Source organism: Clupea harengus, chromosome 9 (assembly GCF_900700415.2).
Source record: "Clupea harengus chromosome 9, Ch_v2.0.2, whole genome shotgun sequence".
NCBI lineage: Eukaryota > Metazoa > Chordata > Actinopteri > Clupeiformes > Clupeidae > Clupea > Clupea harengus.
In genome coordinates, this window is record NC_045160.1 from 18,691,559 (window position 1) to 18,710,880 (window position 19,322).

The 19,322-nt window shown below is 41.2% G+C and overlaps 2 protein-coding genes across 2 annotated transcripts; both read right to left on the minus strand.

Annotated features, from left to right (window-relative positions):
• Positions 1 to 2,951: 2,951 nt before the first annotated feature.
• Positions 2,952 to 6,198, minus strand: LOC105904786 (extracellular calcium-sensing receptor-like). The gene is made up of 6 exons (XM_031572880.2): positions 6,007 to 6,198; positions 5,557 to 5,848; positions 4,592 to 5,383; positions 4,271 to 4,498; positions 3,990 to 4,113; positions 2,952 to 3,891 (listed from the first exon to the last, which is right to left on the minus strand). Exons 1-6 carry the CDS (start codon positions 6,156 to 6,158, stop codon positions 2,978 to 2,980), a joined length of 2,502 nt encoding a protein of 833 aa, XP_031428740.2. The 5' UTR covers positions 6,159 to 6,198; the 3' UTR covers positions 2,952 to 2,977.
• Positions 6,199 to 14,774: 8,576 nt separating this feature from the next.
• LOC105904785 (extracellular calcium-sensing receptor-like) lies at positions 14,775 to 18,006 on the minus strand. The gene is made up of 6 exons (XM_012832719.2): positions 17,801 to 18,006; positions 17,337 to 17,628; positions 16,382 to 17,173; positions 16,066 to 16,293; positions 15,785 to 15,908; positions 14,775 to 15,688 (listed from the first exon to the last, which is right to left on the minus strand). The coding sequence occupies exons 1-6, from the start codon at positions 18,004 to 18,006 to the stop codon at positions 14,775 to 14,777; spliced, it is 2,556 nt and encodes an 851-aa protein (XP_012688173.2).
• Between the last annotated feature and the right edge of the window lie 1,316 nt (positions 18,007 to 19,322).

Sequence of the window (19,322 nt, forward strand, 5' to 3'; positions counted from 1 at the left end):
CACCGACACTACAAAAATGTACCACTCGCAAAAAAGCGCAAGACAGTCAATGTTCGACTGTGGTGTTTGCAATAAATGACTCGAGAAGGTCTTGTAAATTAATTATTCCTTGTCGGCTGAATCGGTAGCGCTCATACGAACTCATCATAATGGAATAATGGATCTTGGCGATCGCAAAGAACTCTCTCTCTACGCTAATCTAACTATCTAATATCAGTCCTTGGTCAATGGGATCCCTCCTTTTTCCGGGGGTGTGGCAAGCTTATCCAGCTACACTTAAGTTAGCCTGCGCTGGAGCAGGTTAGTGCTAATTGATATGTTACTATGGTGATTCATCAAAAGTTGCTTCCACGACCCAAAAAGAGTTTTTTTTTATCTTAGCCTGGAAATGAGCTTGCTAAACCGCTTAGCGAGCTACGACGAATACCCCCCTGGCTAGCAATCAGAGAGTCTGGCTTATCCCAAGCATGGGAGGGGTTTATAGCAGTTTATAGCAAATAGTCGTATTTGTACCTAAAAGTTGTTTGTTTGACTTTTTTTTGCTTAGATTTTTTTAAAGTTACCGAGAAACAGACACTGTACAAAGTAAACCCGCTATTGTAACTGAAAAATATGTCTGAGGGGATTTGCGAGGTGTCTGAGCCAGCTATCTAATGTTAGCATGCTACTACCCACAAGGTAAACAGCTCGCAAGCGGCGTGATTGGTTTGTTGACCTTTCAATCTCACTGTAACCGCTCCGGTATCAACACAACCCCATGCGCCAGACTCCTCCTCCGTCATCCGTTGGATCAACGCATTGCAACGCACACATCTGAGTTAAGCCCCGGGCATTTGGCTGTCATTACAAGTATCCATAATAAGTAAATGAGTGTATTTAATTAGTGTATTTGCTTATTTTTTTCTTTTTATTGGTACACGAATATTAGAAATTCATAAAACAGATTTTTTTCTTACTCATTTAATGAATCGCAATCTAGTATGCAAATCAAAATAATTTCAGACCCATATGAGGAGCTCTATATATATCGTGTCATAAAGAGTTAAAAAAAACATGTTATACTATTCATACCACTGCCATTACTACAAACTAGTGCTGTCAGTTTAACGCGTTATTAACGGCGTTAACGCAAACCCATTTTAACGCCGTTAATTTTTTTATCGTGAGATTAACGCGATTTTATTTTTTTAATTATTATTCTTTTTTTTAAGATTAACATTCTTTTTGGCCCCGCAAACTGTGTCGTAGGCTAACGTTACGGTTTGAGTGAATGGTGAGCGCGATACGGCGAAATGGATGATAAAAAGCTTCTGAATGGAAAGTTTACTTTTAAAAGTTGTGTTGCAAAAGAAGCCAGCTTCACTGTTGTCTAAAATGTCAACAGGCAGCTGGCTGAAAGCAAAGAAGTAGGCTTACCTTTATTGGTAACCTAACTGTTACGGTTCATTGTTTCTGAAATAAGAGGCCTGACTGCTATGTTCCCAGCAAACTTGGAAAAAAAGAAAATATTAAGCCATGGTTTAACTGCACTATAGGCTGTGTCCTTGTTTACCTGAAATGTGCACTTTATAATTTAATTTTGCCCTGTTTGGCAATGTTGGTTTTCAATAAAATAAAACATTTGCATAAAGCAAGCCAATCCACTTTTCCATGTTGATAAGGGCATTAAAATTAAAATGATGCAAAAAATAAATAAACGAAGGGACATTTAGAATAGATAAAAAAAAATTGCGATTCATTTTGAGTTAACTATGACAAATGCGATTAATCGCGATTAAATATTTTAATCGTTTGACAGCACTACTACAAACTACTTGCTATAAATATGTGCTTCATGACAGACAGCAGCATTGTCACGGAACGAACAGACTTCGAGGTGTGTATAGTTGGAACAGAGTTTATTGTAAACGGAGACAGCCAGGAACACACACGACAGACAACAGGGTGCAGACACAGAGATGCTGATATGAACACAGAGAGGCTGCGGGAGAATCCTCAACCACAGTCACTACCCTCGGAGGGGCGCAGGCTCGTAGCTCTGCCGCGAACTGAGAAAGCTGGCGCTCTGAGCGCAGAAAGGAAATAAGCAGAGGTAACCTCTGAGCGAACTAAACTATAACTCAAACGCCGTTGCGGCAAACAAAACTAGAGTCACACTCGGCAAGGTACAAACTAAACAAGAACGAAGACTAATACAGAAATGGTAACTAAGGCGAGGAACGTAACAAATACAAACTCGGACCGGAGCGAAAGTAATCCACATGAGAGTTCAGTCAAGGTTAATCCGTTGAAGTGCGATACCAGACACCGCGTGAAGGGAGAGTGAGGTATATGTAGGGGCTGTGACAGGTGTGGGTGATTAGGAACCAGGTGAGTATAAACGCGGTGCAGGTGAGTGAGGATACAGGTGTACGTGATCAGTATTCCGGTGAGAGTGAGCGAGTGGAAACCAACGGGGGCGTGGCTGAAGCAGGTCCGGGCTCTGCCGTGACAAGAATGATCAGTTATGGTCACAGAGATGTAAAAAGGCAATCTTATTTTTTGATTTCATAGTACACAATACATATCCACATTGACAACATGCATGAGAAAGATGTGATGAGGGGCTGTCTACTGTGTCAGTGACTGATCTGGAGTGCGCCACAGCCTGGACTGGGGCCTGTGGAGAGCAAAGCTAGTCGGTCAGAGCCCTGTGGGGATTCTGGCCTGAGTAATACCACTGATCAGACCTAGTTCAGTGCACTGAGAAAATGTTAATGAATAAATACTTCAAATGACACTTAATGGGGATTGAAAGTAATGCCATTCATATTTTAATGTGGCAACACAAAGATTTATCTACATCTTAATTTTTTCATGAGAAATTATAGTTGGAATACAAAATATGATAGAAAATTATAGTAAATATAGATTTTTTTGGAATGATGAAAAGAAATGAAAGAGCAGGTAGAGGAAAGAGTTGGGACTAAATTGTCCCCTACAGAGATTTTGGTGCTGTCTTCCCCATTAAGTGTTTCTTTGTGTTTTGCTCAGGCTTTATTAAAATAATGTAACATTTTGGAGTGAAAATACAAAAAAGTAATCCGAAACTAGACGCCAAAATAGCAAATATCTCCACTGCTACAGTAAACTTCCCAGGAGAGCTGACATAAGCTGGTATGAAGGTGATCCAGACTGCACAGAATATCAGCATACTGAATGTGATGTATTTGGCTTCATTAAAGTTATCTGGCAACTTCCGAGCCAAAAAAGCCAGTATGAAACACAAGACAGCAAGGAGTCCTATGTACCCTAATACGGCCCAGAATCCGACAGCTGAACCAACATTACACTCTAGAATAATCTTGTCTTTGTAAAGGTTCATATTCTTATATGGGAATGGAGGTGATATAGTTAACCAAAGGACACATATAAGGACTTGTATGAGAGTGAAGCCAAGAACACTGAGTCTCTGTTGCAGAGGCCCAAACCACTTCATGACATTACTGGCTGGAAGAGTGGCTCTGAAGGCCATTAACACCACTATTGTTTTCCCCAGAACACAGGAGATGCAGAGAACAAAGGTGATCCCAAACGCTGTGTGACGCAACATACAGGACCACTCAGAGGGCCGACCAATGAAAGTAAGAGAGCAAAGGAAACACAGAGTCAGTGAGAAGAGCAGCAGGAAACTCAGCTCTGAGTTGTTGGCTCTGACAATAGGTGTCTCTCTGTGTATGTAAAACACAGCTGCCACCGAAATAGTAATCAATGTTCCAAACAAAGAAAAAAATACAAGCACAATTCCCATGATTTCAGAGTAAGAGAGGAATTCAATATATTTAAACACACATCGATCCCTACTCTCATTTGACCAGTACTCCACATCACAAGGTATGCAGGCATTAGAATCTGAAAAAAAATATTTGAAAAGGTGATGACTTAATTCTTCCTTACAAATGTATCAATATATATATATATATTATTGGCTAGTTTTCATGACACAATACCTGTTTCATTGCTGATCTCTCCCTCTCCACATGGTATACAGTCATAGCAGCAGACAGGCTTGCCTTTCTGCACAGCCTTCCTGGTGCCTGGAGGGCAGCTCTCACTGCACACAGACACAGGCACCTTTTTGATACAGAGAGAGATCAAATAACCACAATCAACTGCTATAAACCTTTTAGCAGTCAGTAAACAACTGTTCAGTATTAACAAATTCTTTCCTGAAAATCAGCGAACTCAGATACTAATTGTTGTACAGTACTATTATTTTTCTACGTTTTACCTTGGTTTGACCACCAGCCCATGTCATGCCTCCACGGTTCAAAACAAAGCGCTGATCTGAGGGCATTGATGTGTCATAGATTCCCACAGTTCTAAACTGCACAGTTCCATCACTGTCTGGCTGCCAGCTGACCAGCTCATACCTGGCTGCTGGGTCTCCCTTGGAGTCAAAGAAAATCTGCTCCCCAGTTTTGGAGGTGTAATTAACCTTCTTCAAATATTCAAGCACCTGTTAATTTGGGTAAATTGACAGTTAGCATTATTAATGAGTATTTTAAGCTACACTTACTTTATGCTTGTTTTTTTCTTACTTTATACTTACCCTTTCAGGAACTAAAATATTCCTGTGGGTTTCATTGGAAGCTACAGCATCCATAAGAAGACTATGTAGAGAGTGTGCAATGGCATATACTGCTGTGTAGACCTTATTGGAGATGCGCAGCTCAGATACGTCAGTGTACTGATTCTGCAGAGTCAGTAGGCTCTCTGATCCTGTGCACTGTGAACCCCCGATGGGGCTGTTTTCAAACGAGCACTGAAATGCGGTCTCCCAAAACTCTCTGAGAAAGAGGTTGTGTGCTGCTTTGGACGGATGCACAGAGGTGAGAAACTCCTTCAGGCCCTCTAGCTTTACATTTCCAATTGCAAACCCTACAGCACCTGTTAGGAATGTGTATGCTTTTGTCTCTGATAGCCCTTTGGAAGTGATCCAAGACTCGCTGCCCACCCACTGCAACCCCGACACGTTTTGTAGCGCCAGCTCATTCAAAAGAGGGATCATTTCCCCTAGCGATACAAATGCCACCACTACTTTGGCAGTAGCCCTTTTCATCACCTCAATGATCCTCATTAATTCCTCTTTTGGATCTGTTCTGAAATAGGCCTCGGAATACTCAACACAAATGCCAAGCTCGTGTGCAGCGTCCACAAAGGTGGCCATTCCATTATTCCCATAATCAGTCCTACTTCTAACAGTTCCAACCCAAGTCCAGCCAAACAGCTTGACCAGCTGTGCCAGGGCTCTGCTCTGATAGTAGTCACTGGGAATAGTTCTGAAAAAGGTTGGGAACCTGTCTGTGTTGCTGAGACAAGCACATGTGGCAAAGTGACTAACCTAGAAATGGTAAAAAAGAAGGCTGAATGAGAAATGTCATTTGTAAAATTAGAACGTTGCATAGCATGAAGAACACATTATTGTGACAGACCTGCAGCTTTTCATAGAATGTTTTTTTAAAACATATTTATAACATATTACCACAGGGATTAAACATATTTATAATGTATTACCACAGGGATGCTGAAGGGTCCCACTGCAGATGATATTCCAATAGAAGGAGTGGAGCCTGACTCGCCAACAATGGCTTGAACTGCCGGTGGTCGTTGGCATGATGTGTCACTCAGTGTCTCTCCATAGCCATTCATCAAAGCCATAGCTGAACGGATTGCCAGGGAAATGGAGCTACAGGAATCATATATCTTATATCCCAGAGTCGTGCCAGGTAGAAGGTTTGTGTTGTTGTTTATTTCCTCTATAGCAAAAATAAGTGTCTGAGCAAACTGAAACTCACGTAGATTCAGTCTGTAAAAATATCCATGACATGCAAAACACTTAAAAACAGCTGATGGACACCAGAGTTAGTCTTTACTATAATTGTATTACTTGTGTCTCAAATAAAAAAGTATAACTCCTTATCAATTCATGTAAATTAAGTAATATAAGATACTATCAGTACAAACCTTATACAGGACGTAGGCTGTGGTTCTGAGGTGAAATTATGAGTCTTCACCTCTGGCTCTCTATGTAAAGAAAAAACTGCCCCGATATTGATGTCTGCCTCAGATGACAAGAGGGGCAATGCTGGCTGGCCCAGCAGACTGCAGCTCTGCATCAATGCCTTGCCACACAAGCTTGCCAACACTAGAAATAAAGGCGTCTGTATCATGACTGTAAACCACAGACTGGAGGCCAGTGAAGCGTTAAGGTAAGGGGGCCCAGTTTATAGTGATCAAGATGCTCCCACAGGGACTGGCAGAACAGACACCCTCCCAGAACTCCTCCAACAACTTATGCTGCGAATGTAACCTGAACAAAGAGTGATGGGTTATTTAATTCAATGTGTATACAAATTATGGGTGGGTGGAGGGGGCTAGGTCCTGAGACTGGTTGTTCTATATAATACACCACTCTGATGTACATGGAATTTTTTTTATTTACTTGTACAGAATGCTAGTAACAATCGGCCATATTCTCGAAAAAGTTCGGAAGAAATTTCTTCTTAACTCCACTTACGACATTCCCAGGACAAATCTGGCATTCATGAATTTTCTCATCTGGGATTCGTTCTTAACTTAGCCCAGAATTTAAGAACGCTAAATAGCAGTCGTAAATTGGCCAGATTGTTCTTAAGGGCTGAATTTGTGAGAAATCTTTGGCGAATCTTTCACATCAATTCTACAGACATCCTCGGATTTAAATAATTATAATAATAATAAATACAAGAATATTTGTATCATTAACAATTACGTTTCACATTTATAGTCATGATTCTATGAGGCAATATGATGTCCTAAAATAAATAAAAGCACTACACGAACACTGCAAATGTAAGTGAATAAATAAATAAGCACTAAACTCAATCTCGTGGATATAGCCATAGTGGAATAGAATGGACACATCTACATTCTGCAACAGTACCTCCACCTCTACACCGGTGAAGTTAGGTCTTCATTTACTGACCTGTGCACCACCGGTGTATAAGTGACATGACTGTCGATTGTGTTACTTTCGAGTTGCTTCCGTGTAGATTCTGTCGATTCTGACTGCACACGTCACTACGGTTGCGTGCCCTTATCAGGAGCTGGCGGGCGTGTATGTATGCAAATCCAGGTGTACGAGAACGCGTGTTCAATTTAAGAGTCCTCATTCGGGGGAGCACAGCTGAGAGCACTTTGGCTGTGTAAGAACCAATTTCCAGGCATTCATGAATCCGGCGGAGATCTTTTCTTACGTTGGTCTTTCGAAGTTCGGAAGAAGATATTTAAGAAGATACTTAAGAAAATGTTCGAGAATGAGGCCCAATGTGTTTACATTTTGTAAACTGTAGCTGTCTGTGGTACACTGTAGCTGTCTGTGGGCTGGAAATTGAAGTGTGCTTAGTTGCTTTGTGTCTGAGCTTGCTTGAAAAATACAGATACATCACTGGAGGTTTGTGAGGTTTTCAAAATTTTCCAGGTCTATGTAATGAAAATATGACCAGATACTGCATGTTAGGGCAAGCTACTGCATGACAATAAAACACAAGCAATTAGCAAACACATGATCTAGAACTGGCTAATGTATGATAATATCAGTTTGCATAGAATGTATTCTTCAAATTACAAATGACATACCATACCAGTATTTTGTATTTTATTTTGATACATTTGATAAGTATGTATTTGTAAGATACTTATGTATTTGTAAGATACTTTTTGATGTATTTGTGCCCACAACAGGTTTTCCTATATAACCAATCCTATGGTTACAAACATTGCGGTGTGTGAGTACTAGCTGGCGGCAGAAAGCCATCAGGTAGTAACCAGTACCAGAAGACAATGGACTCTTGGCTTTAATTGTCTTAACATCATGTAATCCTTTCACATTATCTATCATATGTATATTAAATAATATCTGTCCGGTCTAATGCTAATAACAGACAAAATCCCAATGTGAAGTTTTATGTTCTGTCTAAGGCTCTCAATAAATGTATTTGCCTCTAAAGTATAGTCAAGATGGTCGTAGACTGTTAGGAATTGTAAGTGTTGTCTGATACATGCATGTGATCAACTGTCTTTTGGGGTGGAACCCCATGTTAAAATAAATCTTTAAAGCATTGCAAACATGTTGGTGGGAATATATTTTGTAATATGTGACTGCTACAATGTAACAACATGTGTGACGACATGGAAGTAATGGTCTATCTATGCGTTCGCACAAATTGAACAGGAGAGTGACATCTAATGGGAAGGACTGGTAATAATTCGATTTTCTTTAATATAACACTTAGGCTATGTTTAACCATTGCATGGTAGCCTAAACGTTCGATCCATAAAATGTAGAGATCAATACATTTGCAAAAAAACATTAATCAAAGTGTTTTTGCACTTCCCTAACCTAATAGGTTTCTCTTCAATTGGACTTGAATTATATTCATATTTGTGAGAAAATGTTGTTTGTCAGTGTAGCTAGCTAGCTAGTTATTGCTAGGGAGCTAAGTGGTTGTGCAATGTATTGAAGCTAAACCTATTATGCTAAAAAGCTGTGACTGCACACAACTTATGTATCATTTGTTTTAGCAATGTGTCTCATGCTGTCTTCACTCCTATTGGTAGTCGCCACACTGGATTGCTAAGTACTTGCATAAAATAGATCTCTAGCCAATTTTAGCTCCGCCTAGTTGGCTTTACAATAGCCACTTGCCTCTTGTTGCTGTAAATCGCCAGCCGTCATTGAAAATGATTTGCATTAGGTTACTTCATTCTTCAACAGTCTTTCCTGTGTTGTCTGTGTGATTGTATGGGGAGAGGAGTTACTCTACATGCACATGGATCACACAGCAGAGAAACAAACCTTTATCGCTTATGGGCATTCCTGGCTTGTGGTTACCAGATAATGGAACTAAACAAGTAGGCAAGACATTAGTTAGCTCAGAGAAAGCTGGTTTGTAACCTAGCTATAATGACTGACAAAAGGTAGCTGACTACCAGTAGCAAGTTTGCAGTTCTGAACAACCTTTTCTTGCTAGCCTAATATGAACAACTAGCTGATTAGCTATTGTAGTGTTCCATAGTTTTGCCCTTCAAAGATAAACAGTTAAAGTCTTCAATCAATCAATTTCAGTAGCGGTGGGTGTCTAGATTACGATTGGCATCTTGTTTGGATTTGACCTGAAACATATTTCCCGTTTTTTTCTATTGTGTTTACCTGTAACGAAGGGAGAGAGTAGTCACCCCACCCGGACTTGAACCCGGGTCTACATGGTGCCAAACCCGCACCTGCACTCCTGCACTAAACTGTATGAGGGACCCCCAGGTAGGTTGACCCGTGTGTGAAGGACCCCTTAGATAGGTGAAGCACCCTGGGATCGGAGAAGTACGGTTGGTGGTCGGTGGGGAATGCCTGTGTGCGTGAAGCGCAAGGGAGTGGTTACTGAAGGGGAGTGCCGTCACTAAACATGAGTATGTCCTCTGACTGCCATTCCATCAAGCCTGGCTCTTTGGCTTTGCGGTCAGACTGAGTGCAGGTCTGGCACCCTGTAGACCCAGATTCAGTCCAGTTGTGGTGACTGCTCTCTTCCTTCACTACATTACCCATACACAAAAAGGCTGATTAATGTGGGATTGATAAAGGTTTCCCTTTTTCCAACCCACCGTGATTCACCTTTGATACCTGTGGTGAAAGGTGATTAGCCAAAAAACTAGCAAAATATTACCAATCATTGATCACTCTTGATCATCTCCTAACTCTGTCGCCAGTAATGATGGTTGGCAAACCTCAACCTGATGAAATATAATTCATTCAGTTTGTTCCATAATGGTTTGTACACACAGAAAAAATGTGCACACTTAACCACGATGTACAGCTGTAAATCTTTGCAAACAGATCATTTCAATTCCCTTTTGGGTCCGGAGCTTACGGTCTTCAAAATGCGCCATCCTGGTTGACAGAGAAATTGATACTAAGTAAGTAAGTAAGTAAGTAAGACTTTATTTATATAGCACATTTCATACAAGAGTTGCCGTTCAAAGTGCTTTACATAAATTCAATAAAAGCAAGCAGCAAGAGCAAAACATGAAGTAGAATAATGATCAACATCGTATCAGAACCTGATGTTCCGATAGGCTTCTTGGATTACTAAAATCATGATAAAAGGAATAAAAGGAATAAAAGTATTAAAACCCTTCTGCCTGGTCTTTAGCTCAGTCGGAACCATAGTGCTGCTTCATAGATTCCGCCTTACCCTGTTAAATATTTTCCCTACTAAGAAGGACATGGGCATAAGGAGGCAGAATTAAGGCACTGTTCAACAGCTAACGAATATGAACAATGTTATCTAGTTATCCCTAGGTAGCTAGGTCATTGTGCAATTTCTATGTTCCACTTTTTATGCCTGGCCCTCTGACCAATGTGACTACGTTCTTACCATAGAAGTTATAACTATTGACAGAGTGAGAACAATATAACAACTCTCTGTTTGTTTAACTTACACCTTAAAGCTGCTGTATGGAAACTTTATAAAAAACTTTTTGTAATTTTTGTTAATACTGTCACTATGTCCTGACAGAAGTTCATGAGACAGACAATCTGTGAAAAAATCAGGTCACAGTAACACTCCGTAGCTTGCAAATTGAAGTTTGATGTTGAGTACAACATCCAGGTTCCTCCCCCTCACTCTCCGTTGCACTCCAACCCTGCCACCAAAGCCCTTTACCTGCAGAGGAGGCTGCCATGCATGCGTAATATACAGCAATATCTATTCGGTGAAAGAACTTGCACACACTCATTTCAGTGCTAAGATGTTTGTTTGATAACAGAAACTGCTGTGAATAGTAAATAATAAACAGTAAACCACTTATGAGAACATCTAACTGTGAGAACAAGCACACATACATATCAGGACAAACACCAAACCGATACGACTGGACACTTAACAAACATATTTTCTGCAACTTTCAAATAAAACCATGCTGACCATTAGCCTTAGCATCGGAAACAAGCTAATGTTAGTCCAACTGCAACATCACAGTAATGTGACACATGCGCTATGGATTGTTACTGTTACATGGTTTATTGTTTTCGAAAATCAGATTAAAAATAAAATCAACAGGGGTAATGACCTAATATTGGCATTGGTTTTGAATCATTTCAGGTCCTATTGCTTGACCGGGTAAGAGCATGTGCGGGGGAGGGGGGCTGCCCATATTGGGTACACAAACTGTGATTGACACTCCATCGGACACTCCTCCTGTCTCTGATTGGTTGTTTTGATACGGTCGTGGTGGATTTTTGACCCCGACGCTGTTACCCGATCCCGAGAACATGGAGCAGGGCGAGAGGGATGTTCTCTGTGGAAGGTGACGAGTAGGGTCGGGTCTAGGATGTCGCCTCGATTTTATACTGTGGGGGAAGCTGTAACTTAAAGGTGACTGGATTAATCAATAATGGTGAAGGGGTCAATGAAACGAGGACTTAACTTCTCGCTAGGGAGACGCATCCGGATGTCCCTTGTTGACAGCCGCACCTTCTGCACGATGGTGTAGGATGGAGTGGGGCCCCGTCGAGCGTCAACATGGTGCTTGTGTCTCCGGATGGTGGGCCTCATTCCACACACTCTGACTGTGGTGGAACCAATGGTTCATAGCTGGTACCTCTGATGGTTCCCCTGTCCATGGAAACAAGGGAGGTTGGAAGCCGATTATGCACTGGAACGGTGTGAGACCCGTTGTGGGCTGTCGGAGGGAGTTTTGTACATACTCGGCCCAGGGAAGGAACTGATGCCAGCTGTGCTGCTGGCCATGGCAGAAGGTCCAAAGGAAGTGACCGATCTCCTAGAGCTTCCTCTCCGTTTGCCCGTTTGTCTGAGGGTGGTAGCCTGAGAAAAAGGCTCACAGTCTGGCTCACTACTGGTGACGTAGTGCTGGGGACATAGGTTAGGTGTGCTGGAGTGTTGGGGTGGAGCAGGGTCAGCGGTCGAGGCTTCTGCGATTTCCTTGTCCAGGGTCCATTCAATGGGACTGACAATCAGGTCAGGTGGCAAGATGGGCTCAGGCTGGTCATGAATCTCCTCAGGGGTGTGGATCCGAGATAAAGCATCTGCCTTGACATTTTTGGAACCTGGGCGAAAAGAAATGGTAAAATTAAACGGGTAAAGAAGAGGGCCCACCTGGCTTGTCGGGGGTTAAGACGCTTTTCTTCTCGGAGGTACTCTAGGTTACGGTGGTCAGTCAACACTAGGAAGGGATGTTTAGCCAGCTCTAGCCAATGTCCTAAGGCCAGCTTGATAGCTAGAAGCTCTCGATTACCCACATCATAATTCTTGGAGAAGAAAGCACATGGATAGAGTTCTAAGGGCCTCCCCTGCTGCTGAGAAAGCACAGCTCCGACTCCATTAGTTGAGGCATAAACCTCCACAATGAAGGGCTTGTCTGGATCTGGATGTGTGAGGACAGGGGCAGTAGTGAAGGCCTTCTTCAATTTTTCAAGGCTTGGGTGGCACTCTCGTTCCAGGAGAGGGTCTTGGGTTTGCCTCTGAGGAGGGAAGTGCGGCAACAGTACTCATCAATAAAGCGACAGTAGAAATTACCAAAGCCTAGGAAGCGCTGTATGGCCTTTATTGTTGTAGGCATGGGCCAAGAGCGTACCACCTCCGCCTTTTTCTCATCCATGCTGATGTGGTTGAGGCTGATGTTTTAACCCAGGAATTGGACCTGAGACTGGTGGACACTTTTCAGCTTTAAGAGAGCGGAGCCTCTGGAGGACTAGTGACATTGTTTAGATGATCGGCCATGTTATTGGGATTCACCAAATTGTCATTTATGAGGACTAAAACAAAGCGGTGAATTTACTCTCGGAAGTTCTCGTTCATGAAGGCCTGAAACACAGAGGGGGCGTTAGCTAATCTGTATGGCATCACAAGATATTCATAGTGGCCAGTAGGGGTAAAAAAGGCCGTCTTCTACTCATTACAAGATTGTAAGCGCTGCGTAGGTCCAGCTTTGAGAAGAGTTCCTGAGAGGATAGTACGAGAGGAAGAGGGTACCTATACCTATGTCAATACAGCGCCTAATAGACTGGGGATTGGGAGTGATGATACCATGTGAGTGAGGAACGAGGAGGTGTGGCCAGGGGAGAGTCTGGTGCTGGTGTGACATGAGGGGGCGTGGCCGAGGGAGAGCCCGGTGCTGGTGTGACAAATGCAGGGGTGTGACGTATTTAAGGCAGTGGGTCAGTGTCATACTTAGGCTGCCATTACAAATATCCAAAATTAGTAAATGAGTGTATTTAATTAGTGTATTTGCTAATTAGTGTATTTTTTCTTTTTCTTGGTACATGAATATTACAAATTGATCAACCAATTTTTTTCTTAATCATTTAATGATTCGCAATCTGGTATGCAAATCAAAATAATTTCAGACTCATATGAGGAGCTAGCTCTCTAATTTATTTCACAATAAAATATAGTGCCATAAAAAGTAAAAAAAAAAAAAAAAAAAAAACATGTTGTACTATTCATACCACTGTCAACGTTAACGGATCCCCATTCACTTTGAATGGGTGACGTCATCCGTTGCCAAACTGAATTGTGGCTCCATTGAGCTCCGTTGCGTTTCTTGCGGCAAAAGTTGAAAAATGTCTAACCAAACTCCGTAAATGGTCGCATTTGTACCTAAAAGTTGTTTGTTTGACCTTTTTTTGCTTAGGTTTTTTTTTAAGTTACCGAGAAATAGACACTGTACAATGTAAAAACCTGTTATTGTAACTGAAAAATACGTCTGAGCCAGCTATCTAATGTTAGCATGCTACTACCCACAAAGTAAACAGCTCGCTAGCGGCGTCACTGGTTTGTTGACCTGTCAATCTCACGATAACGTCTCTGTTATCAACACAACCCCATGCGGCAGACTCCTCCTCCGTCATCCGTTGGATCAACGCATTGCAACGCATGCGTCTGAGTTAAGCCTCAGGCATTAGGCTGTCATTACAAGTATCCATAATTAGTAAATTAGTGTATTTGCTAATTAGTGTATTTTTTCTTTTTATTGGTACATGAATATTACAAAGTCCAAAATGTTTTTCTTACTCATTTTAATGAATCGCAATCTGGTATGCAAATCAAAATAATTTCAGACCCATATGAGGAGCTCTCTAATTTATTTCACAATACAATATCGTGTCATAAAGAGTTAAAAAAAACATGTTATACTATTCATACCACTGCCATTACTACAAACTACTTGCTATAAATATGTGCTTCATGACAAACAGCAGCATGATCAGTTATGGTCACAGAGATGTAAAAAGGCAATCTTATTTTTTATTTCATAGTATACAATACATATCCACAGCATGCATGACAAAGATGTGATGAGGGGCTGTCCACTGTGTCTGGGTCTGATCTGGAGTGCGCCACAGCCTGGACTGGGGCCTGTGGAGAGCAAAGCTAGTGGGTCAGAGCCCTGTGGGGATTCTGGCCTGAGTAATACCACTAATCAGACCTAGTTCAGCGCCTTGAGACAATGTTAATGGTGCTAAATAAATACTTTAAATGACACTTAAAGTAATGCCATTCGTATTTTAATGTGGCAACACATATAGATGTATCTACTTATTCATTTTTTGGGATTTGATAAGAAATTATAGTTGGAATACAAAATATGATAGAAAATTATAGTAAATATAGATTTTTTTGGAATGATGAAAAAAAATGAAAGAGCAGGTAGAGGAAGAGTTGGGACTAAATTGTCCCCTACAGAGATTTTGGTGCTGTCTTCCCCATTAAGTGTTTCTTTGTGTTTTGCTCGGGCTTTATTAAAATAATGTAACATTTTGGAGTGAAAATACAAAAAAGTAATCCGAAACTAGACGCCAAAATAGCAAATATCTCCACTGCTACAGTAAACTTCCCAGGAGAGCTGACATAAGCTGGTATGAATGCGATCCAAACTGCACAGAATATCAGCATACTGAATGTGATGTATTTGGCTTCATTAAAGTTATCTGGCAACTTTCGAGCCAAAAAAGCCAGTATGAAACACAACACAGCAAGGAGTCCAATGTACCCTAAAATGGCCCAAAATCCAACTGCTGAACCAACATCACATTCTAGAATGATCTTGTCTTTGTAAAGGTTCATATTCTTATATGGGAATGGAGGTGATATAGTTAACCAAAGGACACATATAAGGACTTGTATGAGGGTGAAGCCAAGAACGCTGAGTCTCTGTTGCAGAGGCCCAAACCACTTCATGACATTACTGGCTGGAAGAGTGGCTCTGAAGGCCATTAACACCACTAATGTTTTCCCCAGAACACAGGAGATGCAGAGAACAAAGGTGATCCCAAACGCTGTGTGACGCAACATACAGGACCACTGAGAGGGCCGACCAATGAAAGTAAGAGAGCAAAGGAAACACAGAGTCAGTGAGAAGAGCAGCAGGAAACTCAGCTCTGAGTTGTTGGCTCTGACAATAGGTGTCTCTCTGTGTATGTAAAACACAGCTGCCACCGAAATAGTAATCAATGTTCCAAACAAAGAAAAAAATACAAGCACAATTCCCATGATTTCAGAGTAAGAGAGGAATTCAATATATTTTAAGACACATCGATCCCTACTCTCATTTGACCAGTACTCCACATCACAAGGTATGCAGTCATTAGAATCTGAAAAAAAATATTTGAAAAGGTGATGACTTAATGCTTCCTTACATGCATATCAAAATATATATTATTGGCTAGTTTTCATGACATATGCAATACCTGTTTCATTGCTGATCTCTCCCTCTCCACATGGTATACAGTCATAGCAGCAGACAGGCTTGCCCTTCTGCACAGCCTTCCTGGTGCCTGGGGGACAGCTCTCACTGCACACAGACACAGGCACCTTTTTGATACAGAGAGAGATCAAATGACCACAATCAACTGCTATAAAACTTTTAGCAGTCAGTGAACAACTGTACAGTATTAACAAATTCCTTCCTGAAAATCAGCGAACTCAGATACAAATTGTTATACAGTGCTCTTATTTTTCTACACGTTACCTTGGTTTGACCACCAGCCCATGTCATGCCACCACGGTTCAAAATAAAACGCTGATCTGAGGGCATTGATGTGTCATAGATTCCCACAGTTCTAAACTGCACAGTTCCATCACTGTCTGGCTGCCAGCTGACCAGCTCATACCTGGCCGCAGGGTCTCCCTTGGAGTCAAAGAAAATCTGCTCCCCAGTTTTGGAGGTGTAATTAACCTTCTTCAAATATTCAAGCACCTGGGTAAATTGACAATTAGCATTGTTAAAGAGTATTTTAAGCACTTACACTTACTTTATGTTTTTTTATTTTTTTATTTATACTTACCTTTTCAGGAACTAAAACATTCCTGTTGGTTTCATTGGAGGCTACAGCATCCATTAGAAGACTATGTAGAGAGTGTGCAATGGCATATACTGCTGTGTAGACCTTATTGGAGATGCGCAGCTCAGATACGTCAGTGTACTGATTCTGCAGAGTCAGTAGGCTCTCTGATCCTGTGCACTGTGAACCCCCAATGGGGCTGTTTTCAAACGAGCACTGAAATGCTGTCTCCCAAAACTCTCTGAGAAAGAGGTTGTGTGCTTCTTTGGAGGGATGCACAGAGGTGAGAAACTCCTTCAGGCCCTCTAGCTTTACATTTCCAATTGCAAACCCTACAGCACCTGTTAGGAATCTGTATGCCTTTGTCTCTGATAGCCCTTTGGAAGTAATCCAAGACTCGCTGCCCACCCACTGTAGCCCTGACACGTTTTGTAGCGCCAGCTCATTCAAAAGAGGGATTATGTCCCCTAGTGCTAGAAATGCCACTACTACTTTGGCAGTGGCCCTTTTCATCACCTCAATGATCCTCAGTAATTCCTCTTTTGGATCTGTTCTGAAATAGGCCTCGGAATACTCAACACAAATGCCAAGCTCGTGTGCAGCGTCCACAAAGGTGGCCATTCCATTATTACCATAATCAGTCCTACTTCTAACAGTTCCAACCCAAGTCCAGCCAAACAGCCTGACCAGCTGTGCCAGGGCTCTGCTCTGATAGTAGTCACTGGGAATAGTTCTGAAAAAGGTTGGGAACCTGTCTGTGTTGCTGAGACAAGCACATGTGGCAAAGTGACTAACCTAGAAATGGGAAAAAAGAAGGCTGAATGAGAAATGTCATTTGTAATATTAGAACGTTGCATAGCATGAAGAACACATTATTGTGACAGACCTGCAGCTTTTCATGGAATGTTTATAATATAATATATTACCACAGGGATTAAACATATTTATAATGTATTACCACAGGCATGCTGAAGGGTCCCACTGCAGATGATATTCCAATAGTAGGAGAGGAGCTGGACTCGCCAACAATGGCTTGAACCGCCGGTGGCCGTTGGCACGATGTGTCACTCAGTGTCTCTCCATAGCCATTCATCAAAGCCATAGCTGAACGGATTGCCAGGGAAATGGAGCCACAGGAATCATATATCTTATATCCCAGAGTCATGCCAGGTAGGAGGTTTGTGTTGTTGTTTATTTCCTCTATAGCAAAAATAAGTGTCTGAGCAAACTGAAACTCACGTAGATTCAGTCTGTAAAAATATACATGATATACAAAACACTTAAAAACACTTAAAACAGCTGATGGACACCAGAGTTAGTCTTTACAATACTTTTGTTACTTGTGTCTCATTCCAAATATAAAAGTATAACTCCTTATCCATTCATGTAAAGTAAGTAATATAAGGTACTCTCAGTACAAACCTTTTACACGACGTAAGCTGTGGCTCTGAGGTGAAATTATGAGTCTTCACCTGTGGCTCTCTATGTAAAGAAAAAACTGCCCCGATATTGATGTCTGCCTCAGATGACAAGAGGGGCAATGCTGGCTGGCCCAGCAGACTGCAGCTCTGCATCAATGCCTTGCCACACAAGCTTGCCAACACTAGAAATAGAGGCGTCTGTATCATGACTATAATCTACAGACTGGAGGCCAGTGAAGCGTTAAGGTAAGGGGGCCCAGTTTATAGTGATCAAGATGCTCCCACAGGGACTGGCAGAACAGACACCCTCCCAGAACTCCTCCAACCAATTATACTACGAATTTAACCTGAACAAAGAGTGATGGGTTTTTAATTCAATGTGTAGACAAATTATGGGTGGAGGGGGCTAGGTCCTGAGACTGGTTGTTCTATATAATACACCACTCTGATGTACATGGAATTATCCTGGAATTACACTGTTCCCAAATAATTTCCAAGGGAATGAACAACATTACAAGCATTTTATTTATTTGTACGGAATGCTAGTAACAATGTGTTTATATTTTGTACACTGTAGCTGTCTGTGGTACACTGTAGCTGTCTGTGGTCTGGAGATTGAAGGGTGCTTAGTTGCTTTGCGTCTGAGCTTGCTTGAAAAATACAGATATGTGTGTTAAAATTGATGTGGTATTCGCCACTGGAGCTTTGTGAGGTTTCCAATCTTTTCCAGGTCTATGTAATGAAAATATGACCAGATACTGCATGTTAAGGCAAGCTACTGAATGACAATAAAATACAAGCAATTAGCAAACACATGATCTAGAAGTGGCCAATGTATGATAATATCAGTTTGCATAGAATGTATTTCTGTATTTTCAAATTACAAATGACTTATATTTTAGTTTAAAGCATTTTGTCATACCAGTATTTTATAGTACGTATTTGTAATTTCTAACTAGATACTTTTTGATTTGTGCCCATCTCTGTATGTAACAACAGGTTTTCCTATATAGCCGATCCTATGGTTACAAACATTGCGGTGTGTGAGTACATTTACAAAAAAACAATTAATCGATAAAAGTGTTTCCCCTAGCCTAACAGATCAATTGGATTCATATTCGTGATCAAATGTTGCTTGTTGGTGTAGCTAGCTAGCTAGTTATCGCTAGGGAGCTAGGTAGTTGTGCAATGTATTGAAGCTAAAGCTATTATGCTTAAAAAGCTGTGACTGCACGCAACTTATGTATAATTTGTTTTAGCAATGTGTCTCATGCTGTCTTCACTCCTATTGGTAGTCACCACACTGGATTGCTAAGTACTTGCATAAAATAGATCTCTAGCCTATTTTAGCTCCGCCTAGTTGGCTTTACTATAGTTGCTGTAAATCGATGAAACATTTATATTATTTATATTATATTTACATTCATATTATTCAACAACTTTGTGTTACTCCCAAACATTATCCTTGGAAAAGTTATTGCATGAATTTACATGAATATCTCTCTAAATGTTTGAAAAAGTGA

Coding starts and splice junctions, on each gene's coding strand:
- LOC105904786 (XM_031572880.2), bottom strand. CDS start 6,158: ATGCAGAGCTGCAGTCTGCTGGGCCAGCCAGCATTGCCCCTCTTGTCA. Junction 5,849..6,006: donor CAGCCTACGTCCTGTATAAG/GTTTGTACTGAT, acceptor ATATTTTTACAG/ACTGAATCTACGTGAGTTTC. Junction 3,892..3,989: donor AGAGATCAGCAATGAAACAG/GTATTGTGTCAT, acceptor ATTTTTTTTCAG/ATTCTAATGCCTGCATACCT.
- LOC105904785 (XM_012832719.2), bottom strand. CDS start 18,006: ATGATACAGACGCCTCTATTTCTAGTGTTGGCAAGCTTGTGTGGCAAG. Junction 17,174..17,336: donor GACCCTTCAGCATGCCTGTG/GTAATACATTAT, acceptor TCCCATTTCTAG/GTTAGTCACTTTGCCACATG. Junction 16,294..16,381: donor ATGTTTTAGTTCCTGAAAAG/GTAAGTATAAAT, acceptor CAATTTACCCAG/GTGCTTGAATATTTGAAGAA.